Source organism: Erinaceus europaeus, chromosome 19 (assembly GCF_950295315.1).
Source record: "Erinaceus europaeus chromosome 19, mEriEur2.1, whole genome shotgun sequence".
Lineage (NCBI taxonomy): Eukaryota > Metazoa > Chordata > Mammalia > Eulipotyphla > Erinaceidae > Erinaceus > Erinaceus europaeus.
Window position 1 is genome coordinate 20,836,681 of NC_080180.1, and position 24,841 is coordinate 20,861,521.

The window sequence follows — 24,841 nt, forward strand, 5'->3', positions numbered from 1 at the left end:
GAACTCAGTGAGTCAGGCTGAGAAGTAAGAGGAAGCATGACCAAGAGCAATTCCAGGGAGCTTCTCTGAGAAGGCCCCCAGGACCTGAAAGCAGACTCACAAACCTCGAGATCCATGCTTGGAAAACATGCTGGGAAGCCACAGCCTTCACAGTGCTGTCTGCCCATCCCCCAACCCCCCCCAGGCCCTATGTTCCCTAACTCACTGGGTCCAGGCAGAAAGGGAAAAAGAAAGGCCTGGAAAACACAAATTCTAGAGCTGTGAGCTTGATGTCTGCATCTCAGCTAGAACTCAAGGCCTAGGATGGATCTGGGTTCAAAAGAGCTTCGTCTCCCTGGGGCTGGGTCTCCTGATAGCCTCTTTAAACAAAGCAGACCCTCCTGCAGTCCTTCTGCTCTCTGGACTTTCCATTTCTGGAGGGAGTTTGGGATCCTCACAGGAATAGGAAATGTCCCAGTCTAGCTTAGATGCCCACTACCCCTTGATGGGCTTCTCTGGGACATTCTTTCTCTGGCAGTAGCTGTGGCTGCAAGGTGTTGCCATCTCTGTATCACTGAGATCATCCATGCTCTTAGAATTTGTTCCAAACTGGCTCTGACTTGGTCCTGAATGTCCCCAGTGGCCTTTCAGCTGGGGTCTAAGAGTCAGCTGTTAGCAGGAAAGAAGATGGCTTTTTCACTGGGGAGCACTTCCGGGGCTCAGGGCCATCCTGGAGCAGTACGAGAGCAGAGCTTGTCCGCAGACCTGGATTCGAATCCTGCCTCTGCCCCCAGCAGGTAGCATGTGCAGGTCACCAGACTTCTTGATGGTCTCTACAGCACTTGGAAATGGGGGTGTTTTACCATTCATCCAGTGCCATCTAAGTACTTGGAACAGCTTGGTGCTTGATTTATGCTGGTTTTCTCTCTCCTGTCCTCCCAATTAATGTTGGGTGGGCAATAGTGGGGTGCTTATTTGTAATGTTCCCACCTCCCTCCTTGCCTTACCTTGAGTTTGTATCCTTCTTTCCCTGTCTCCCCCCAGCCTTTCTTCCTCTCCCTCTCTCTCTCTCTCTCTCTCTCTCTCTGGCAGCATAGTGCTATGAAGTGGCTGGGAAGGGGTTTTCCAGCTGTGTCATTCTACAAGTCCCTGAGTAGATAAAACCTCCCAGGAATCCAGGGCAAGATGTCCATGATGACTCCCTTTAGCTCCTCTAACAAATACTGCAAAGTTGACAGAAAATCTGTTACACGGTTCTGGAGGCCAGAAGTCCAAAGTCAAGGTGCTGGCAGGGCTAGTGTCTTCTGGAACCACAGGCAGACTCTGCCCCCTGCCCCATCTTACTTTCTGGGGGCTGCCGGCTGGCCTTGCCTCTCCCTGGCTGAGAGACTCACCATTACAGCTCTGCTTGTCTTCACATGGCCTTCTCTGTGTCTCTTCTAAGAAGGACACTTGTCACTGGATTTAGGGCCCATCCTGTCTCTGCAGTATGGCCTCATTTCTGGATCCTTTATTTGCTTAAATCCACAAAAACTTGTTTTCTAAATATGGCCACATTCATGGGTCTGAAGGCTCCACACTTGGATATGGCTTTTTGAAAGAGGCTGAAGTTCCATCCACTCCAGTGTCCCAGGGTCAAGGCCCTCAGTGGGCAGACTAGTGGGTGACACCGAGACCCAGGTGACCCTCGCTAATCTGCCTTCTCATCTCAGGGAATTGCTGGTCATCCCACTGGAAATTCCCTAAAGTTTGGAAAAAACAAGTACTATCTTCTCTTATCTCTTACCCCCCACCCAGTCACCTGTTGAGATAAAGGCAGGAGTTGCATGTTCCTGTGTTACAGGTGACAGAACCAAGGGGTGGGATGGGGCAGGGGGGAGCTGCCCAAGGTCGTGGGGAATCCTCTGTTTTTGGCCCTGCTTCCTCAGCTCAGACCTCACCTCCTCTCAGGGCCAGCCTTGTAAGCATTGAGGAACTCTTTCCTCGCCAGTTCTTAATAATCTTTCATTTGTGGCTTTATTAGCTACAAATTTGTAGGTTTCTGTGGCTGTTGGAGGAATTTATTGTTCCATATAAAACTTGCCTCCCTTGGTATCCCCCCCACAACCACTAATGACTCCTAACAGGCAGAAAATTGAGCTGCCCATGAGCCAGTCTGACGCTCGGCGACCATGACGGGTTATTAATAGCTGTCCCAGCACAACACTCCTTTTCCCATCGCCCTGGCCTGGGGGTAGCCAAGGTCACCATTCCTGTCACTGCTGCCCCTTCCTCCCCTGCTGGGGCGGGGGGGGGGGGGGACAAAGCTTCCGCTCAGAACTTCCCACCAGCACCCTGGCCAGCTGTCTGGAATGGACGGGGCAGAGAGCAGGGTTGGTGGGGAGCTTGGCAACTGTCTCCCCATGGAAGCCACGAGAGGAAGCTGAGAGGCTCAGGGCTGGCCCACAAAGATCTGTGGGTGGGAGGCGCCGGGAAGAAACAGCCATCACCGCTCTTGGCTTCTGTTTCCTTAGATCCATTCATTCAGGAAGTCTTTACTGAGCTTCTGACTTCTGACCAAGCTACCATATGGCACTGGGGAGACACTTAGGAGCAAGAGAATTCTAGCCCCCGCTGTCATTGAGACAAGAGGGTCCTTGGCCCCGGAGTCCTGAACTTGTTCTAACTGGTCACCAATGTATAGTTGTCTGTATTCCAGATGTCATCACACTGACCCCTTGACTGTGCTGTGCCTCTGCCCTCCATGTTTGCTTCACTCTCTACGTATTTCTATCTCTGTGTGTCTATCTACCTTCATGCCTCCCAATACCATGAATCTGTGGAGTGGACCAGATGAGGGGTTATCTGTCTCCTAGAGTCCAGACTTCAGTATTCAAAGATCTCTTTAACATGCTCACTTGATTATCTTCCCCCAAACTGTCCCCCCCAAAAGTCTTTTGGGCTTGGTGATGTATAGTTGCTCAGACTCAGAGTGATCTCAAGCTACTCTCTTGCACATCCCACAACCAAAATGTCAGCAAATGACACTGGCTCCCTCTTTGAAGCATATTAAGAAGTGGCCATTCAGGGAGGTGGTACAATGGATAAAGCATTGGACTCTCAAGCACGAGAAGTGGCCAGATTCTTGATATGTTTCAAAGATGGAGCCAAGTGGCACGTGCATCACGGAGCCTCTGGCACCCCTAACTCTCTGCTACCATGCTGGTCCAAGCCAATGTCACCCAGGTCACTGCTCTGTCTCTTTCAGAGTTACACTGCCATGGTCCCCGAGGTGGTGCAGTGGATAAGGCATTAGACTCTCAAGCACAGTTAGACTGCCTTCATCTTTGTCATTTTGTGAGGTATTGTCAACACAATAGCCAAAAAGACTCTTGCAAAATACTGGCCACTAGGATGACTCTTATAAAATCACATCACTCTTCTATTCCAAACCCACCAGTGGTTCCTCATGACTCTTTGGAAAGGAGCCAGTTTTAGACTGACGCCCCTGGAGCCTCTGTCTTCAACCACTTGCTCGATCTATTCTGAGCACAAGAGTTCCCTGAGTTCACCAGCATGTCACAACTTTTACACCTTTACACAGGCTTCTTCCTTTGTCTGGGATGTTCCTTCTACAGTTATCCATCTCTTTGAAGACTTTACTCAGATGTCACCTTTTCAGTCAGAGCCCCCACGCTACCACCATCGCCACAATTTTCAGCTACTTCCTAGCTCCCCCATTTCCCTCGACCATGTCTTCTCCACAGCACGCGTGAGCCAACATCCTCCATTATTTACGGACTGACTTTATTTGTGGTCTGTCTCCCACCTGTCCGCAGGTTCCCTGCACTCTGGCATTTGCAGCAACTGATCTCATGCCTGGCACATGGGGAGAGACTCCATAGATATCTGTTGAGCAAATGTGTGGCTAGGTGGCCCCTGGCAGAGATCTGCTCCTGCCTAAGTTCTGGTTTCTCCATCTGCGCTAAGTGGACATGAGGCTGCCCATCTCAGGTTTTCCCAGCCCCATCCTCAGGATGACTGGGATCCTCCTCACTCAGCACTTATGCAGTAGCCTAGATCTCTCCTCAGAAGCCCAGACTTTGATGTCCATGAGTTGGCTCTCATGACCTAGGAGATAGCACAAGTGTCCATGTCTCTAACATGTAGAAATTTCCTGGACATGGGCTGGACCCACGGGGGTGATCTAGTCTTGGCTCAGTGGCTTAGTATCTCAGGGCCCCAGCTTTAAGCCCATGAGCTGGGGGTCACTAGGTTAGATCCTTAGGCCATATTCTGCTCAGACCAGGAGCCCCTCAGAACTTTTGAGTCCTTTGCATTAGTGGAGCCCTGGTGTCCAGATGAAAGGAGGATACTGTCCACCTACTTCTAGAAAGTTGCATTTTGTTCTGAGTATCAAATCTTCAGAGTAACAAGGGCTTTGGGGGAGGAGGAGGGTGGTGCCAATATAAAAAACTCAGGAGAATCATTAATTGGAATATTGTACCTGTCTTTGGAAGAGAGTCTATGTAACATACGGCCTTCCCGCAGACAGGGTGAGCACTGAGGGCGGCTGCTCAGGATGAGGGAGGATCACTGAATCCGTAGAGCGGCCCACCACGGCTACCCTGGGATGCCAGCATGGCACTTCCTGCCCTGCCACTTCAACACTCCCTGCAGAATCCTAATGCTGCATCCACCAGGAACCCCAGGGATGATTCCTGCTGTGGGGGCAGGCTGAACAGTCCCCTTTCACCTTCCTCCCACTTGGAGGCCTCTGTGATGCCAGGTGCCTCATTAGGGCAGGACAGCAAGTAATCTCCACATCAGAGATGGCAGCTCCCAAGGCAGCCAGTGTTGCTATTGCTTCAGGTGTTCTCCGAAATTTTCTTTCTGGCAAGGAAGAGTGTGTAGGTGGAGGGAGGGGGAAAGGAAGGCGGTCCGTGTCTCTCAATAGAAACTGATGACAATTTTACTAATTGCTATATTTACTAATGGATGGCCTTTTATGAAGCTTGTTTAGAAGGTAAGACAATGTGATTAGTCATAACGTTTTTTGTTGGTTCCTGGCTCACCGAGTCAGCTGCCCCAAGCAAATGGAGTCAGATTGGAGATAGAGGCAAGAGCAATTAAGATGCACTCACTGTTTGCTTGCCTGCCTTCCAGCCTTGGAGAGATAAAATTGGCCCCCCGTTTACACTCTCTCAGAAATGGCTATGTTTTGTGTCTCACACTGGGCAACTAGGCTCAACCGCATTCCTCCATGTGTCCTTATCTGTGATCGAGCAATAAACACAAACATTCGCTTTGAGAATAAAAATGTATGTGGGAGCCCAATTAATAATATGAAGCTTTCTCGATTGCTTTGGAAGGTAAATAGATCCATGTGTGTGCCTGCTGCTGCGGTGTCTAGTGAATGGTAATATCTGTTCTGCTGTCTGGTGCCTTGTAAAAAGAAGAGGGGAAAGGAATTGGTACTGTTTGAATATCCTCTCTGTGTGGGCTCTGGGACAGGTGCACAGAGCAGCTTGTATAATGTGCGTCACAGGTGAGGAAGCAAACTGAGCAGAGTTAAGGGACTTGCCCAAGGTGAGCCTGCTGGTACTCTTGAATGGGTAACACACCAATGGACTTCTAGCCTCTAAACCATGGTCACTTGGCTTCCATGATGCTCACAAAAGCCCTGACAATCTTCCATAGAAGATCTCTTCCCTCCTGGGGAACCCTGATCTCCCCCACTTCTTTTGCCTTTCTTCTCCCCACTCTCCCTACAGTGCTTTTGTTAGCCCCGTCATTTGGGGTTTAGTGAGGGTCCAATTCTCTGTAGTATGTAAGAAAGTGGTGCACCTGGTTGAGCACACATGCTACTGTGAACCAGGACCTCAGTTTGAGCCCCTGTTCCCCCAGGAGGATGTTTTATGAGGAGTGAAGCAGGTTTTCAGGTGCCCCCTCTCTCCCTCTATATCTCCCCTCCCTGACCCCTCTCAATTGGTCTCCATTCTATCAAATAAAAGGGAAAAAAATGGCTGCCACCAAGAGCAGTGGATTCATATTGCCCCAGTGATAATGCTGGAAGAAGGAAGGAAGGAAGGAAGGAGAGAGAAAGAGAGAGAGAGAGAAGAGAGGAGAGGAGAAGAGAGGAGAGGAGAGGAGAGGAGAGGAGAGAAGAGAAAAGAAAAGAGAAAAGAGAAAAGAAAAGAAGGAAGAAAGAGTGTTAAACTCAAAGTCAGCAGGACCCACTCGGGGCCTTGCTGCAAATTACCTCATCAGTAAGAAAGGTTCAATGCCACTTGCCCTCTCTCTGCTCTGAAGTTGTGAGGAGACTCCTCAGAGATTCCATTCATTTCTGTGCTGTCTCAGACAGGAGAAAATTGGGGCCATGGCTTTTTGACCAGCTTGGGCTGCTTTCTCAGCTACTCGTTACAGCGGCATGGGCTCACCATCATTTTCTATTGAATTTGGCTGGAAATGGCTTAGCAGATGAAGGGGAGGATTAGCTACGGACAACTGCACCTCCCAGACTGCATTCTGGCTAGAGTTAGGAAGGATTTCTCTTTAACCTTAGCCCTTATCAGTCTTCTCCCAGCTCCTGGGAGCAGCAGACAGGACAATTAGCTCTTCCTGGGCTTCTGGCTGAGTCTGGGCCATTACACAGAAGAGACTGTAAAAGCCTCGATGAGTTTTCCGGCTGATGTTTCAGGATTAGAAACCACCCAGCAATGGAAGAATAAGATGGAACCAACCTTGTGCCAGGAGAAGCTGTCCCTGCAGAGCTTGGTCCTAGGGCACAAGACAATGTTCCCATGATACAGGCCACAAAGGTCAAAGGGCACCCATCCTCAGGCCTTGCACAGAGGACTCAGTTGATCGTCCTTGATTGACAATGACCATTCACGCACATGAGTTGAATACATCCAAACAGGAACACATTTGCATCCTGGTCACAGTAAGTTCCTCATCCTGTGAGGGACAGAGTATGCATGAACATGAGCTGTCTTAGATAGAATCCTGGTCTTTCCAGTCTAGCTGTGGGGCCATGCTCAAGTGACCTCTGTTCTCTGTGCCTGTGTCTCAGGTGACATGGAGCTAATATTAATTCCTACTTCCAAGGGATGGTGTGGTGATGAAATGGAGTAATATATGTATTTCACCTAGAACCAAGCTAGTCACTGTTCTGATTATCCTGATTGCTGCCACCAGTAGCACTGATATTAAGAGTCTAACACTGAGCATATTCTGGAGAGAGAAACACTCAGGAAGGTGTCGAGAGAGGGAATGGTTTACTCTGATGGCAGAGAGGAGTTTGGATTCATACGGAAAGGTATATTTGAGCCGGACTTCAAAGGAAGACTAGGGTTTCAACAGCTGAGGATGCGGGGAAAGGGCATTCCAGGCTGAGGGCATGGGTGGCACAAGTAAACACGAGAGGGTGTGAAAACGCATGAGGGCTTGGAGTGGCTGGCGGAGCTGAAAGATTGCTCAGGGCGTCAGAGCCCATTCAGGGATTTGACATCTGTTCTGTGCAAAAGGAAGGACATTCTTTTCAGATTCTTCAACCTGAGAGAGGCAGAGACAGTTTTGCATTTTGAAAAGACCTTTCTGGCAGGTGTGCAGTAACAAAAAGTGTGGGTTCCAAGCTCAGACTTCCAGGGTTCAAATCCTGGCCATGACACTGAATTAGTTAAGTAGGCCAAATCGTTGTAACAAATAAGCCAAGGCATTTACAATGGTTCAAGCACAATAGAGGTTTATTTCTGGATCACGTAATAGTCCAGGAAGGGAGTTTCTTCTTGGCCAGTGGTCCTCATCTACAGGGTGACTCAGGGATCTGGCTTCCTGGGACCTTGCCATCCCCAGGGCCCTACTGTCTTTGACATCTGGGTGGTGGAAAGACAGAGGTAACATGAAGGAGACAGACTTGGCTATAAGCCCTGAACTAAATGTGTCCCCACATCACATCTGAGGGGGCCCGGCAGTGGTGCACTTGGTTAAGCGCATGTATCACCACACCAAGTCTTGCTGGCTTCCATGCTTGAGAATCTTAGTCATGTGGCCACATCTGCTGCAAAGGTGGCTGGGAAATATTCTCCATCTATATTCCTGGTCAGTCCTCCTATTAGTATATGATAGCGCTGTCCCATAGAACTTTCTGGGAAAAAACATTCTTTAGTGGTGGAATGTTTTGAATATGTTTCTAATATTACATTATTTTATTTCTAATATTGAATTATAATGGCTCTACATTGCTACTGAGCACTGACATATGACTAGTAAAATGAGAGCTGTTTTATACATTATTTTTAAAACATTGATTGACTGATTGGTGAGAGGGAGAGAGAAAGAAAACCAGAGCAACACTCTGGCATATGCAGTGCTAGGGATCAGGCTCTTTGGGCCTCATGCATGCAAGTCCAACACTCTGCCCATTGCACAATCTCCTGGGCCATGAGAGCTCAGGTGTTAATGATATTAACTATAACTGATTTACATTTCACGAGTACCACATGGCTATTGGCTGCAGTATCAAGCAATGCAAGGTAGAGACAGGGGTGGGGGGGCTGGTGAGCAGACAGTGGTCTTGTCATAGCGTTTGTTGTTTGAGTATGTTTGGGCAACTCATTCACTAACTTAGTGCCTCACTTTCCTCAACTTGCTGCAAGCAGGGTGTATTCACCTGTTGAGACTGTTGTGAGGGCTAAGTGATCATTCAGGCCAAATGCTCTTCCCAGCTTATATCAAGCACTCAACCAAACTGATCTAATGGGTAAACTGGGTTTAGGAACCCCAGTTTGGGGTGTCCACAGTTGTTCAAGGGAGACACCCCTGCATCTTCACCTCCAAATAGTGTCCTTCAAACAACCCAGTGGTATCACTTGTTCTCCAAACACCACCACACACCATTGCTCTAAGCCATGCTCTCCTGTTGGGTCTCCCCACGCTCCCCTTCTCTGCCTGCTGAAAACCTGCCCTTTCATCAAGAGTCAATCCAAGTGTCACATCTCCAGTGTTCCCAGCTGTGTAAGATCTCTGTAACTCAGAAGTACTGATGCTTTGTGTGTTCTTCAGACCCTGTCACCTCCTGCCAAGATTACTCATCTGGACATGTTTTTGATCCATCTCCAACTTCCCCACCAGGATTCTTCATGGAGTTTGGGCAGGCAGTAAATGTCCATTGCACTATGTTGAATTCATCATGGCTACTGAGGGCTGATAGTCATGTTCCCTGGGCAGTTAGAGCTAGAGTCTATCTACACAGCATCACATGAAGCGGGACGTTGGCCATCATCAGACAACTCCATCAGTGGAGTCAGGCCACCATATCGGCGTGTCACTTGTAGAATTTAATTTTTTGTTATGTTTGCACAGTTTTTACCATCCTCCCACATTTTTTTCACAAAAATAACCTTTCAGTTCACATGCCTTTCCCCACATGCTTTTTTCCCACTGTCAGAGGCCCTTTGTGGCAAAATTTCAGACCAGAAACTGCCAAGGAAGACTGGAACCGCTCAAGTTAGCTGCCCAGATCTGGACCCCATGAACTGTGTGAGGGCTTGGTGATAGCACAGCACCGTGGGACCCATCTCCTGACAGCCTCAGGGTCCCCATCAGGACTTGTGCTTTTACTCCAAATCTTAAAGATGTTCCTGCAAAGGCCCTGGATTTCACTAAGCACCCATTAATGTTTTTTATTAATCACCCTATCTAGACCTTTTTGTTGATTCATTTAACAAATACTTGTTGAGTCCCTGCTCTGCACCAGTGTTGTTTCAGTATTTTGAATATGGAACAAAGTTCCTGTTCTCAAGACACTTTCATTCCAGTTGTGTGGAAAGAAACAAATATAGGTCCAAGGATAGTTCTGTGAGGAAAGAGAAAGTTCTCTGCTCTTAACTCATTACCTCTCAACCTAGTGGCTCGAGACAGCAGTTTATGATTTTTCATGAATGTGTGAGATGGCTGGGATTATCTGGGCAACTTCTTTGCTGGGGCCTGTCCCCCAGACACACTTATGAGGCCAAGATCAGTGAGGGGCTCCTCAGAGCCTCTCTGACCAGTTCACTTCCACCTCATTCTATTGGCCAGTGCATGTCACAAGGCCAGCCCATTCTTTTGAAGCAGCTGGATGGAAGAGGCTGGAATACCCTTCTTGCTGGCCAAATCCAGAGCCAAGTTTCCATTTCTCAGGGACCCTGGCATGCCTTGTTGGGCTATCCCCCTAATGAATGCTCTGCTTTCTTTCAGAGACCTGAATTATAATCAACTACAGGAATTCCCTGTTGCCATCCGGACCCTAGGCAGACTGCAGGAACTGTAAGCTCCACTTTGGTTTCTGGGGGTGTCCACTGCTCCCTGGGCCTCCCCATACCTTCCTCCCACAAGGTCCTTGGAAAAACTGTGACTGGATGCCTCCATCCCCTCCTTCCACCAACACCACCACAACCACCACATCTGATCAGGTCTAGATCCTCACAGGCCTCATTAGGTTGACTGCACGCATCTCCAAGGGGTGTGTTATCAGCTGAAATTGGCCAAGGAGATGGAGAACACAGGTCAGCTGCTACTCCATGACTGTGGCTGGCCCTGCTTCTGCTGTGCTTGTGGAGGCGGGTGTGTGAGATGACTGGGAAGAGAAGGGAGAGTGATTCAGAACTTCTGTCAGTATGCGGGGAAATGAGAGACTGTCTCTGGATCCTCACAGCCATCATTTGTCATTTGGCCATTGTCACTGGCTATAATTTCAACCCTGAACTGTACGACATCAGCTAAAATGGCTGCAGGAGTTCAGAGAAACTTTGAAAGAGGAATATGTCTCCAATTAGCTATAAACGTACAGTGGGTTGTAAATGGTAAAGTTGTTTCAGCGGGAAGAGTAGTGGTAGAGATCCAGGTAGGAATCTACATGGCCAGAGGTGAACATAGGAGACCTACCTCCCTAGGAGCAGTGAGGGATCTTGGGGACAGCCTGAGAGGAACCTGGAAGTTTATTATGAGTTGAAGCCCCAGACTTTTTTTCCCTTTATTGGGAGATTAATGTTTTGTATTCGACAGTAAATATAATAGTTTGTACATGCATAATATTTCTCAGTTTTCCACATAACAATACAACCCCCACTAGGTCTTCTGTCATCCATTTCCAGGACCTGTACTCTACCCCACCCCACCCCAGAGTCTTTTATTTTAGTGCAATACGCCAGCTCCAGTCCAGGCTCTGCTTAGTGTTTTCTCTTCTGATCTTGTTTTTCAACTTCTGCCTGAGGGTGAGATCATCCCATATTCATCCTTCTGTTTCTGACTTATTTCACTTAACATGATTTCTTCAAGCTCCATCCAAGATGAGCTGAAAATGGTGAAATCACCATTTTTAATAGCTGAGTAGTATTCCATTGTGTGTATATATACAACTTGTTCAGCCAAAGCCCCAGACAGTGCAACACCTGTACTCAAACTGCCACCCAAGACATGTGGTGCCAGCCCCATGCCACCCTTCCAACCTTGTCTAGAAGTTTCAAGGAGCAAATGCCAGGAGAGAGCAGCAGAGGAGGAGCAGCCCACCTGCTTGAGGAAGGGTTACAAGGGAGAAGTCCTTGGAAGAGCTCCACTGCCAATGAGTCACCAAGATTGAACTGTTTCTCCAAGCTGGGACATGGAAGATGGAAGAAAGATGAGATTAGACCCAATGGAGGGGCCGGATCTGACCTATGAAAGGAACTGAGGCACAGAAGCCTAGGGAGAGGGAATGACAAAGAAATAGGAGAGTGAGAGAAGGGGAAAAGAGAAGTGGAGGGAGACAGATGGGAGGGGGCAGAATGGGGGAGGGGAGCGGCAGAGAGGGGAGGGGAGGAGAAGGATAAGTTAGCAGAGGGGCTAGGTGCTGGCTCACCTTATTAAGCGCACACATTACCATACACAAGAAGCCAGGTTCTAGTCCCCAGTTCACACCTGCAGGGGAAAGCTCCATGAGCAGTGAAGCAGACCTGCAGGTGTCTCTATTTCTCTCTCCTCTCTATTTCCTTCTCTCCTTTCAATTTCTCTCTGTCCTATCAAATAAAATAGAAAGGAAAATATGGCTACCAGAAGCAGTGGGTTCATTGTCACTGAGCTCTAGTGATAATCCTGGTGGCAATTAAACAACAATAATAATAATCAATAATAATGTTAGCAGAGACAGGAAGATACAACTATAGGTGTGTGTGTGTGTGTCCGCACACCTGTCTCTGTATCATACATCTCTAAACCCCTCAGTGCTTAGCCCAGAAGGTCTTAGAACCACAGGAATCAAGGAAAGAATGAGTGAGCCAGCAGGCCAGGGGGAAGGTAAGTGAAGGTGCAAATGAGGAGAGGAGGTAGAGAAGATACAAAGAGAAAGCAGGATCTCTGACTAAAGCAAAACAGAACACTGAAGCGGCTGGACAGTGCCCGCTCACGCGACTATGTGCTTTCCAGGCCAGTGTCTGTTTTGAAATGTTCTTCCCAGCCAGCCAAACTCATCATCACTGACTTGAGACCCTGGCCGCTCAGTGGGGCACCTCGCTGTTCATTGCCCATGAAGCCAGCCGTGGTCACCGCCCTCTGTCTGGCCCCTCCCTACCACTGTGCTACTGTCATCTTTTATTGCAGGGCCCTAAGCCCAAGCCAGAATCTGGGGGAACAACCTTCCCACCCAGCACCCCCAAAGCTGTGTTTCAGCTTCCTTCTCTTCTCCCACAGACTACTGGCCTCTTTGTTGGGGACTCTACAGGATTCCTGCCTCCAGGGAAGGGATCACCTCCTTGCCCTGGAGCTGCAGCCTGGGCCTCTGCCCCTCACTCCTGTCATACTTGTTAGTGACAAGGACCAAGTGACTGAAGGGAAAGGAAAAGCCACAGGCATGACTTGAACCTGGAACCTCCAGGCTGATGGCCTTCTGGTCCTTGTCCTTGCCGGGTTTCTTCTAGCCTGCCTAAACCTTCAGCTGTCTGCGCTTCATGGAGTTGTATGTCTCCCCTTGTCTAACCTCCTCCCCTCCCTACACCTCACTGATTACTGGTGTTGCCTTCCAGGGGTTTCCACAACAACAACATCAAGGCCATCCCAGAAAAGGCTTTCATGGGGAACCCTCTGCTGCAGACCATGTGAGTGGCTGTGGGGAGTGGTGGGGAGTGGGGTGAGGCCATGGAGAGGGCTCTTTCTAGGACTCCATGGGCAGAATAAGAAACCAGAACTCTGCCTCAGGCCCAGCTGGAAGGGCCTTGGAACTGAGCTGGGCACTGGGGTCTCTTTCTTGCAGACACTTCTACGATAACCCAATCCAGTTCGTGGGAAGGTCTGCGTTCCAGTACCTGCCTAAGCTGCACACACTGTGAGTCGCTTCTAAAGGAGCTGCAGCTTCTGCCCTCTCTTTGAGCACTGAGGACCTTGATTTTCACCCCCTTGCGTCTCTCTCTCTCTCTCTCTCTCTCTCTCTCTCACACACACACACACACACACACACACACACACACACACCGGAAGGCACAGTCTTCAGGGCTGTTTGGTTCAGGCCTAGTCCCTGGTCTTCCTGGACTCCATGGCCTCCTGCTATGTCCCCCACCTGTGGCTTCTCCACAGCTCTAGAAGGATGGGCCCTTCTCCACAGCCAGGGGCTTTATTGGGCCTCTTCAGAGCTGCTGCTCCCCACTAACCTAGGAATTCCTACCACTTGGCAGCCTTTGTGCCACCATTTTTACTAAGGCCCCAACACCTTCCTCTGTTTCCAGTCTCCCGTTCTCTTCACACACACACACCCCACACCACATCCTGCATTGAGGACTGAGCGCCCATATGTTGGTGTTCTGAACACACCCTTTAGGCTTCTTTCCTCTGTTTCTAGGTCCTTGAATGGTGCCACAGACATCCAGGAGTTCCCTGATCTCAAAGGCACCACCAGCCTGGAAATCCTGTGAGTGTCCCCTTCTCCCCTGCATCTCATCTGCCCACAACCTCTCCTTCTGTCTCCCCTGGTGTGGTGTCCAGCTTCTCTGCCTACCTCTTGCCTGGCCTGTCCCTGTTCCAGGGGTCAAGGGCCATCTTCCCATGTGGCCATGTGACAGGCTGCTTTTCACTGGAATTGGGGTTCTTGGGCATGATGTCAGAGTTCCTAGCCCTAAACCCTGAATACACTGAGAACCCATGACAAGGGACAGAGGGCTTTCTGGGCAATTCTGAAGCTAAAATCTGGCAAAGGCTGCCTCTTATTTTCTAGCATGCCCTGCGGTGTAGGGGGGGGGGGGAGTCAAGAGCACAGCGGGAGGCTTAACCCATTGTAAGGGAATGAATGGAACAATCCAGTAAGACTGAGCATGGAGATGTCCCTGTCCGGGCCCAGGACACCCAGTCATTCATGATGTGGCAGAGGAGACTGGCACTCTGCTCTGTGCCACCATTGTCTGCTCTGCGTTTAGTGGCACCAGAGAATTCTCCATGAGAGAAGTAGCTGTTCTCCAAGGATGACCTTGGCCTTGGATCTTTCTTGGGACACCCTGTCCCTAAGCCAAGCCCATTCTCCAACTGCCCAAGTGACTTTTATTTCTTCCTTATTTTCTCCTTTTCCTCTCTCTCTCTCTCTCTCTCTCTCTCTCTCCCCTCCCTTCTTCCTTCCTCCTCAAGACAAGGGGAACAAACTGTGGTACATTCCCAGGGCTTAACCAGGGTCTCTCTTTTAACTACTCCATTTATGGCTCTTCCTCCTCCCACAGGGCACTAGACAGAGAAGCTTCTAGTCTCTCTCCTACACAGAGTGGCTAGAGGCCACTTATAAGATGTACAGTGGGGTTTTGATATGGTGGTTGGGGTGGACTAGGCCTTGGAGTAGAGCAGAGTCCCAGTCTGGGTCCCTCACTGCCCAGCCTCCTCCAGCCCCAGGGGAGCCCCCAGCTCATATACCAGGCTGCCTCCTCTCCCCATGCCCCCACTGATGCCCCCACCCCTGCCCTGAGCCTCCCACCACTTCCCTTCTGTCAGCTCTGTGTTCCCACATCACTGTCAGGCCCAGAGCTGGAGCCGGGTGGCTGGGCAGGCAGGCAGGTCCCGGGCCTGGTGCCAGCTGCGTCTCTGTTCCCCTGCAGGACCTTGACCCGCGCAGGCATCCGGCAGCTCCCAGCAGGGATGTGCCAGCAGCTGCCCCGGCTCCGCGTCCTGTGAGTAGCTTGCACATCCCCCAGGCTTGGCACTGTGCCCCTGCACCCTGGCTGGGCAAAGCCCACTGCTACTGCTGTCCTGAGTGGCCACAGCCCTTCCTGGAGAGCAGGACCACACAGAGAGCTGCTGAGGCTCTGGGCCTGGGCTGTGCTCTCCTGTCCAGGGCTAAAGGGAAAATGGTCTTTGGGGTCAGTCCTGGGTTTGAGACCCAGTTCTGCCCCTCATGGGATGTAGATACTTGGACTTGGTGGCCGGGAGCTTCCATCTCCTCTGAGTCACATGTGGATACATTTGTCACAGCTAGAAAGATGTATGTAAAGCTCCGGACACATAGTAGGTATTCAGAAAGTGAGCTCTCATTTGCATAAAAAAATGAATCCTTTTCTGGAACCAGTGCACTGACCTGTAAACTGAGGGGTAGGAACCCTGATATATATGGCACCTGGCACAGCCAGTGTCTCTGTTTCCTCATCTGCTGAGTAAAGGGGTTGAACCAGATGATTCCCTAAGGGCTCAACTCTGCCATCCTCATCAACTCCATACACAGTGACAAGGCAGCCTGTTTGCCTGGGTTGGTACTGGGTTACTTGCTCAGCAGCACCTGCTGTGTTCCCTGCCATCCCTACATCCCTCTCACTTCCTATTCCCCCCCCCCCAGCCCTACCCCCTCATATGGAGGAAGCAGCTCCCCCAGAGACATGCCCAGCCTGTTGTTGGCAGTGAGACCCCATGCAGGAGATGAAGAGAAGCTGAACTGGGCAAACGGGGGCCCTGTTGTGAGATGCGTCACAGCCCCATCCCTGCAGGGCCCCTGTGGCCTGTAGCTGGGGATGGGGGGGGGTTCTGGGGATCTGCTTCCCCTGCCTGGCTTCACCTCACCCTGGCCCCTCTCTCTCCCCAGGGAACTGTCTCATAATCGAATCGAGGAGCTGCCTAGTCTGCACCGGTGTCAGAAGCTGGAGGAAATGTGAGTTGGGGTGGGGAGAGGTACCAGGGGCACACAGCGGGCCAGGTACAGGAGAGGAGACAGCTGGCTCTGACCAGCAGTGAGGGCTGGGAGCTCAAAGAGGCTGGCAAGCCCCCAGAACCACAGCAGAGAGTGGGTGCTGGGATTGGCACACCAAGGGGTCTCAAGGTGGCTGTGTGAGAGTCAGATACAACACAGAAAAGTGACAGTGGTTACAGTGAGCGAGAGACAGGGCCACATTGGCCTCAGGTGGGCTGGACAAGGGAACACTTCAGAAGTCTGGAAGCATCCTGCGTTTCTTTTTTTTCATAGAGAGGGAGACAGAGAAACACCTGCAGCCCCGCTTCACCACTCTCAATGCTTTCCCCCTGCAGGCGGGAACTGGGGGACTGAACCCCACAGGACTGGGTCCCTGTGCATTACAGTATGTGTGCTCAACCAGGTGCACCACTACCTGGTCCCACATCTTGCGTTTCTAAGCAATTTCCCATTCCCCACATTCTCCTAAGTACACTCATGCGCGCACACACACTCACTCACACACTCACTCACACATACACAGAGAGAGAGAGAGAGAGAAGAAGGAGAAGGAGGAGGAGGAGGAGGAGAAGGAGAAGGAGAAGGAGAAGGAGAAGGAGAAGGAGAAGGAGAAGGAGGAGAAGGAGAAGGAGGAGAAGGAGAAGGAGGAGAAGGAGAAGAAGAAGAAACCTGGAATTCATATTGGACAAGGGAAAAAATCACTTAAATTGTCCTCAAAACTGGGAGGGTAGTGCAGCATTAGTGCACAGGATTTGCAGGCTAGAGGTTTGGTCTCCAGCACTACCAATAGCCAGAACTGAGCTGTGCTCTGGTCAGGGAAAAAAAACAATTGTCCACCCAGTAATGTCTACCCAGGGTCCCCTGGGTCTCCCATATCTGCCCCTGCTTTTAAGTAGGGAGGGCAGTGCCAGGGCAGGGCAGGGCAGGGGGAGGGATTGGCCCCTGCATTATAGGGGCTAGAGGAAGGTGGGTCCTCTGTACAGCCAAGGCACTGGGTTCCTGTTCAGACAGCCGGTCTAGGGCACTGTCTCCTGCCCAAGCCCTCCAAGCCCAGCCATTCCCTGCTGCTGGCCTGGGGTCTGCAGGACCCGTGGCGGGAGGCTGGCTGGGCTGGGTGCCAGGCCCGGTGGGAACCCTGGAAGCTGACTCCCTTTTGGGCCACAGGGATGGTTTGTGGCTTTGTCTCCTGACCCACTTACCCAAGGCAACCGGATCCCTTTGCACTCCCTTTAATTCTGGTGACTTCCGCGGGCTGGGCCCTCTCTTCCCGTGCCAGCAGAAGCAGGGGGCTCCCTTTCTTCCTCCCAGTGCGCAGGGGGTGTGGAACAGGGCCAGGCCCCCAGCCGATGGGCTTGTCTAGCCTCTCTTGTTTCCCTAGTGGCCTCCAGCACAACCGCATCTGGGAAATCCAAGCCGACACCTTCAGCCAGCTGAGCGCCCTGCGTGCCCTGTGAGTGGCCTACAGCACACCCAGGGGTGGGACCCTCCACATGTGCAGGAGGTGGGCACTCAGCCCCTGCTTACACCCCTGCCCCCCAGCTCACACCCAAGGGTCCCCTCAAGCCTCTTTTCCAGCTGATCCCCTCCCTCAGGGACAGTGAGGCCCTGAGGCCAAGTGGTTACATCCCCATCCTGGGGTCACAGCAAGGTGGGGGTCAGGGAGCAGGCACCTTCCCCACAAAGGTTCAGCTGGAAGGTAGGGGTGAGAGGCCCTGACAAGGCTGCACTGAGTTCTCCCTGGGTCACGGGCCTTCTTGTCACACGCTCTCTGTCTGCAGGGACCTCAGCTGGAACGCCATTCGGTCCATTCACCCTGAGGCCTTTGCCACACTGCGCTCCCTGGTCAAGCTGTGAGTCCACTTGACTCTCCTCCTGGAGGATGCCACCAGGCCGGTGGGGGGGCAGGGGGAGGACCCACCTTAGAGCGGGCCAGCTGTAGAGTCTGACCACACCAGGCCCATCAGTCTTTCTGATTGGCCACTAGCAGCTCTGCCATCCGCTAGAGTCCCACAACACGGCAGCCTCATCCTCCCTATGTCCCCTGCCCAGCCCGCCTCAGACTCTGATACAAGGTGCTTGGGCCTGGAACCCTTTCACACAGGAGGGAACCAGTGTCACAGAGAATGCAGGGGTCCCCAGCTTCCGAGGTGCCAGCTTCTTGGTCATGCACCGTGGTGCAGGCTGTTCACTGCACAAGGGCTTTTACCCCAAGGGGAGCTGTCTGCCCACCTGCTGGCCACACTGTGTCCCAAAGGCACATTCACCCAAAAGGGCCTTTAATGCTGTGCATGAGTAGTCCTTGTGGGGAAACTCAAGCCCTGGACCTGTCCCCTCACTCCATAGGTAAGGCCTCCAAGGCCCACAGGGAGAAGCCCCCTCAAAGCAAAGGGTGAGGTCACAGCCCCAGGGGTGCACTCAGCCTCCCCAGCTTGCCTCTGGGCTATGGGCCACAGGGCCTTGCAAAAGTCTTACCTCTGCCTCTCCTCTCCCATATCCTCTCCTTCTACCAGATAGGTGGGCCGGGTGCTTCTCCCCCTCTGAAAGGTGAGGACATTGAGTCACAGGCAGAGTAGTGATGCCCCTCAGTTACACAGAGGCCAGGCAGCCCCACCAGGCTTCCATCCTCCATCCCAGCCATTTCCACAGCACAGTCTGTGGTCTATTTAGGCTGGAGCCCTGCCTTCTGCTAACGGATCTCTACTAGGAGGCCATCGGCATTCTCACCTCTGGCTCTGCAGGCCACCAGGCAGAGAGATTACCTGTTTCCTGCATACAGCTAGACAGCCATCCCTGTCCACCACCCCCCACCAGTCTCTCAATTAGCAGGAGCTGGGGGATGGGGTGGGGTGGGGGTGGGGAGACAGAGGCAGGTCCTTTAGGGGCTACCTACTTTCCTTTTTCTGATTTCATGTGTTTCAGTTCTCTAGATTCCACGAGTGGAAAAATCTGCAGTTATCCTTTACCTCCTCATTTCACTCAGCAGCATCACCTCCAGTTTCAAATATTTTGTCCTAAAAGACCCAGAGGATGGGGAAGCCCTGGGTGGGACTAGGATCTGAGCATGGGAGGGGCTGGAAGGGCCCTGCAACTGGGTGACTTGAAAGAGTTCCTGGTACATAGCTGCCACCTGATATTTATTTGATGAATGAATGAATGAATGAATGAATGAATGAAGTTACAGGTGGGGTCCTGAGTGCCCACCTCCCACAGCACTCAGCACTCTCTTCTCTGCTCACCTCAGCCCTTTGCTCCTCTGCTCTTGCCTCCAGCCAAGGCACCCTGGCCTCACCCTCCGCAAGCCCTGCCCCCAGCAGCCCCACTGCCTGCCCATAACCCTGACACCCACTGTCCTAGGGACCTGACAGACAACCAGCTGAGTGCGCTGCCCCTGACCGGCCTGGGCGGCCTGAAGCACCTGAAGCTCAAAGGGAACCTGGCTCTGTCTCAGGCCTTCTCCAAGGACAGCTTCCCAGAACTGAGGTGAGGGCCTGGCTTCCCACACCACAGAGGCCTGCCCTGGGGCCGCTAGACAGGCCATGGAGGGACAGAGACTAAGTCTGGTGGTTGGTGGCTTAGGGTTTGGTCAAAGCTCGCCCCTTCCCTTGTGTCTGTATTGTCCTTGGCAGCATTTTCTGCAGTGCCAGATACCACCCCTAGGGGAGCACCGAGCCCTCCAGGGAGAAGTGGGCTAAGTCCTGCTCCCAGCTCCCACCCCTTCTGTTGCCCAGACTGCTGTCCTCCCTTGGGCGGCCGCCAGGGCCCTGGCACCAGGGCACAGAAGAGTGGAAAACGAGTGGCACAGCCAGTCCCGGTGCTAATGACAACCAGGCCTCCTGCACACACTGCAGCAGACATGCGGCCTGTGTGGCCCAAAGTACTGAGACAATGCCGCCCTGGGAGGCATGTGCCCTCTCCCCCACAGGCACAGAATCCAGACCCAGGGCTGGGCCCAGGGACAGGGAAAGGCTGGCACCCAGGGTAGAGCTTAGCAGTTGCTCAGAGAACCCTCGTCTCTCAAAATGTAAGAGGAATTTCAGGATGGAGGGGAGCTGAGCTGGGAGTAGCGCCGTGGGGCCTCAGGGAGACTGCTCCCTCCTCTGGGCCTGCTGAAGGGACCCCTTAGCTGGATGGAGTCAGTCTCCCCAGCTCAAGCACACTCTACCACATAGGAGAGCACAGACTGAGGACCCTGGCTCCACATGGGAACACCATGCAGGGTAGCAGGGGCATGGCGGATGGTGGAGCAGTGCTGTGGTGTCTCTCCTCTCTCTCTCCTTGTCTTTACCTATAATTAATCTGTTAGGAGTAGTAGAATCTTCTCAGCGCAAGAAGAAAAGACTCTTCAAAAAAAAAAAAAGGAAAGAAAAAACACCTAGGGCACGAGGCAGCTGCTGCGTTGCTGGCCTCTGGATTCAGCACCCATCTCATCCTGCCTTCTACTCCTCCCCTCCCCCCCCCCCAGGATCCTGGAAGTGCCCTATGCTTACCAGTGCTGTGCATATGGTGTCTGTGCCGGCTTCTTCAAGGCGTCTGGGCAGTGGGGAGCCAAGGACTTCCACCTGGATGATGAGGAGGCGCCAAAGAGGGCCCTGGGCCTCCTGGCTGGGCAAACTGAAAGCCACTGTGAGTGACAGCTGGGTGGGGCCACTGGGGGCTAGGGCGGGGTAAGGTGTGAGGAGTCTGGGGGGCCCAGAGGGGGCCTCTGGGGTTGCAGAGGGAATTGCAGTGAGGGGCCACTGATGGCCTGGGGGGAAGCTTGTCTGTACCAGGGCTCCCCAAGGCCATAGCCAGAGGTGCTTGGAGAGGGAGAGGTAGCATCAGTGACAAGGACAGTAGTACTGTATAGTACACAGAGGCCTCCCATGTGGCATCCAACACAGCACCACTGCGTAAGTCCATGTGGGTCCCTTGGCATGTGGGCCTTTCAACTTTAGGACCTTCTCAGCGTGAAGGCTTCATTTTTTTTTTTTTTTGCCTCCAGGGTTATCGCTGGGGCTCAGTGCCTGCACTACGAACCCACTACTCCTGGAGGCCAAGGCCATTTTTCCATTTTGTTGCCCTTGTTATTACTGTTATTGTTGTTATTACTACTGTTGTTGTTGGATAGGACAGAAAGGAAATTGAGAAAAGAGGGGAAGACAGAGAAGGGGAGAGAAAGATAGACACTCGCAGACCTGCCTCGCTTGTGAAGTGACCCCCTCCCCTGCAAGTGGGGAGCCAGGGGCTTGAACTGGGGTCCTTAAGCTGGTCCTTGCGCTTCATACCATGTGGTTTACCTGCTGTACTACTGCCCCACCCCAAATATTTTTAATGTAACATAATTTGTATCAGTGATTTTTAATAATGGTTCACAAGATCAGGTTTCAGGGATATGGTGACACACCACAGTCACCACCAAGGTGCTGTGCCCCCACCCAACCTGACGATAACCACCAAAGTTCTTACAAAATCTTAGAAACAGTTGATCTTGCGCTTCTTCTCCTTTATTTATTTATTTTTGCCAAAGCACTGCTCAGCTCTGGCTCATGGTGGTACAGAGGGATTGAACCTGGGACTTTCAGAGCCTCAGGCACGAGAGTCTCTTTGCATGACCATTATGCTATCTACCCCTGCCCCTTTCTTCTGCTTCACATCCTCATCCTACTTTTTTCAAACTCATGTTTCAGTTCTCTAGATTCCACATGAGTGAGACATCCAGCAGCCATCTTTCACCTTTCCTTACTTACTTCACTAAGCAGTCACCTCTAGTTCCATCCATTTTGTCTTATGGAACACCATATATCTTTTTAATTGCAGAGTAGTATTCTACCAGCTATCTATCTTACGACTTTTTTTATCCAATTGTCCATCAATGGGCACTTAGGTTGGAAAGCTCCATTTTCTAATGAACTATACCCTAGTGGGATTGAGTTAAACAGTTGATTTAATGAAGTCTTCTGTCGGGGGGGGGGGAATCCCCACTTTATATCCTGGGATCAAAAGGAACAGCACAGGAGTTAGGGAGTGGTGCACCCGGATGAGCACACACCACACTCAAGATTTGAGCCCTTGCTCCCCACCTGCAGGGCGAATGCTTCGTGACTGGTAAAGTGCTTAGAGTTGTGGATTCATAGTGCCAGCACCTAGCCCCAGAGATAAAACCCTGGTGGCAATAAATTAAATAAATAAATAAATAAATAAATAAATAAATAAATAAATAAATAAGGAACAGCACCAAAATGACTGAGGTCCACATCCTCCTAGCCTCCCCCCCCCCCCCCCGCCAGCCCTGTATATGGGGTGAGGCCTCAGAGACCACTAGTGCAAGAGGCCCTGCTGAGGAGGACCCTCCCAGCACAGGCCTCGGGGCAGCCATCTCTGTTTCTGGAAGAGCAGAAGTGAAGTGGCAAGGGTTGAAGCGGTAAAGGTGGAGGCAGGCAGCCAGGAAGGGCCTGTGGGGTCTTAGGGCTATCCTCCCCAATCCCCCAAGTTATAGAACCCAGGCAGGATTGGGAAGCAAAGAAGGTAGCCTGGTTTTCACATTTCTTATTTAGTCCCTAACTCCCTCTCCACTACATGTCAATGGAGAAAAGGAGGTGGAAAAATCTGATGTAAACACCGAAAAGGAACCCTCACAGCCGAGTGCAGAGACCCAGGCTCCGGCCCATGACCCGAGAAGGGCGCCCTGGACAAGTGACTCCACCTCACTGAGCTCAGTTTCCTTATCCGTAAAGCAAGCTTGGCACTGCAGAGCTCAAGGGCTGTGGGGAGGCCTGGCAGTACACTTCTGCTGAGAGCACTACCAGGAGCCAGGCACTCTGGGCCTGTGTAGACAGGCATGGAGGTGTGAAGCACGGACATGGCTCTGGGAGGCCCAGTGAGGGCAGGCAGTCAGGGGTCTCTGGAAGTACCCCACCCTGTGCCCCAGAGGCCTCCTGGGGGGGGGGGGAGGACTTGGTAGAGGCACCCAGCAGCTGGCCCTGGGCCGCAGACCTGTCCCCGGGGAATGTTCCGGATGTCTGCTGTACACTCCCTTAGGGGCCTGGAAGCAGGGATGGAAACTTTCTTCCCTGAAGGTGAAACTTTCCACCAGGACTGGGTCCCAGGGAACCACAGGGCGTCAGGATCCTGGGCTGCCTGCAGCAGTAACGGGAGCTAGGGCAGGGGCCCCCACTTCCTGTGGGAGCTAATGAGCCCCAAGAAGGGAAGCCAGGAACAGCCGCTGCAGCCAGATTCGATTTCCTCCACATTTGAAGAGCAGTTACTTAACACCTTGGCTGTGACTTTCCCAGCCTCAGACAGAGTTGGAGTCCATGGCTCCCCTCTCAGCCCCACACCCCAGTTTCATTCATGCATTTGGATTTCAAAGAAATGCTGGGCTCCGTTTTGGAGTCGGCGGGCAGGGAATGAAAGGTAGAAAGGCAGGAAGTGCCAGGACTGTGGGCACCTTGGGCCACCACCCGCCCCGTGGTGTCTGGGCTCTGTGGGGCCTCCCTGCTTCCCGGGGAAACACCCACTGGAGGTGCTTACCCTCAGCGCCTGGAGGAAGAATCCACACAGGAAACCAGCCCCGCCTGTGAGCTCAAGAGGGACAAATGTGACAAACACAGTCACCCACCGAGTGAGAAAGAGCCCACAGAGCAGCGATGTGCTATTTACTTTCCCTACTCCCACTTGAGAAATTCAAGTCTTACTCTTAAAAAAAATTTTTTTATGTTCCCTTTTGTTGCCCTTGTTTTTTTATTGTTTTTGTAGTTATTATTGTTGTTGTTATTGATGTCATTGTTAGGACAGAGAGAAATGGAGAGAGGAGGGGAATACAGAGAGGAGGAGAGAAAGACAGACACCTGCAGACCTGCTTCACCACCTGTGAAGCGACTCCCCTGCAGGCGGGGAGCCGGGGGCTCGAACCGGGATCCTTCCAATGGCCCTTGAGCTTTGCGCCACGTGCGCTGAACCCATTGCACTACCGCCTGACTCCCTCAAGTCTTATTATTTTTAAAATTTATTTATTTATTCCTTTTTGTTGCCCTTATTGTTTTATTATTGCTGTTGCTATTGATGTTGTTGTTAGATAGGACAGAGAGAAATGGGAGAGAGAAGGTGAATACAGAGAGGGGGAGAGAAAGACAGACACTTACAGACCTGCTTCACCACCTGTGAAGCGATTCCTTGTAGGTGGGGAGCCAGGGGCTCAAACCGGGTTCCTTATACCAGTCCTTGCGTTTTGCGCCCCCTGCGCTTAACCCGCTGCTTATTCTTTAAAAAAGGCTTTCAGTGGAGGTCAGGCAGTAGTGCAGAGTGGGTTAAGTGCAGGGGGTGCAAAACGCAAGGACCAGTGTAAGGATCCCTGTTCGAGCCCCCAGCTCCCCACCTGCAGGGGAGTCACTTCACAGGCAGTGAAGCAGGTCTGCAGGTGTCTGTATTTCTCTCCCCCTCTCTGTATACATCTCCTCTCTCCATTTCTCTCTGTCCTATCCAACAATGAATGACAACAACAACAAAAACCACAAGAAGGCTACAACAACAAGAGCAACAAAAGGGGGGGGAATAGCCGCCAGGAGCAGTGGATTCATGGTGCAGGCACTGAGCCCCAGCAATAACCCTGGGGGGGGGGGGGAAGGTTCTCAGTGATGAATTACACTAAAAAGGGAGGACTTTTATTTTTTAAATAAGTGATAAACTGTTGCAGATTATGACCTCAAAATTCTTATGTCCAGGTAGACAATGGTTATGCAGAGA

At 51.7% G+C, this 24,841-nt stretch overlaps 1 protein-coding gene across 4 annotated transcripts in view; it reads left to right on the forward strand.

Moving 5' to 3' along the window:
* LGR6 (leucine rich repeat containing G protein-coupled receptor 6) overlaps positions 1–24,841 on the forward strand; it is a 118,065-nt gene that overhangs the window by 84,226 nt on the left and 8,998 nt on the right. For 3 of the 4 annotated variants that reach the window (XM_060178580.1, XM_060178582.1, XM_060178583.1), the window contains 10 exons: positions 10,201–10,269; positions 12,999–13,070; positions 13,226–13,297; positions 13,808–13,876; positions 15,042–15,113; positions 16,016–16,081; positions 17,499–17,570; positions 17,899–17,970; positions 19,475–19,600; positions 20,583–20,743. In XM_060178580.1, the coding sequence (XP_060034563.1) occupies positions 10,201–10,269; positions 12,999–13,070; positions 13,226–13,297; positions 13,808–13,876; positions 15,042–15,113; positions 16,016–16,081; positions 17,499–17,570; positions 17,899–17,970; positions 19,475–19,600; positions 20,583–20,743 (851 nt within the window). The remainder of the gene's footprint in view (positions 1–10,200; positions 10,270–12,998; positions 13,071–13,225; positions 13,298–13,807; positions 13,877–15,041; positions 15,114–16,015; positions 16,082–17,498; positions 17,571–17,898; positions 17,971–19,474; positions 19,601–20,582; positions 20,744–24,841) is intronic. The other variant, XM_060178581.1, reaches the window with a different exon arrangement.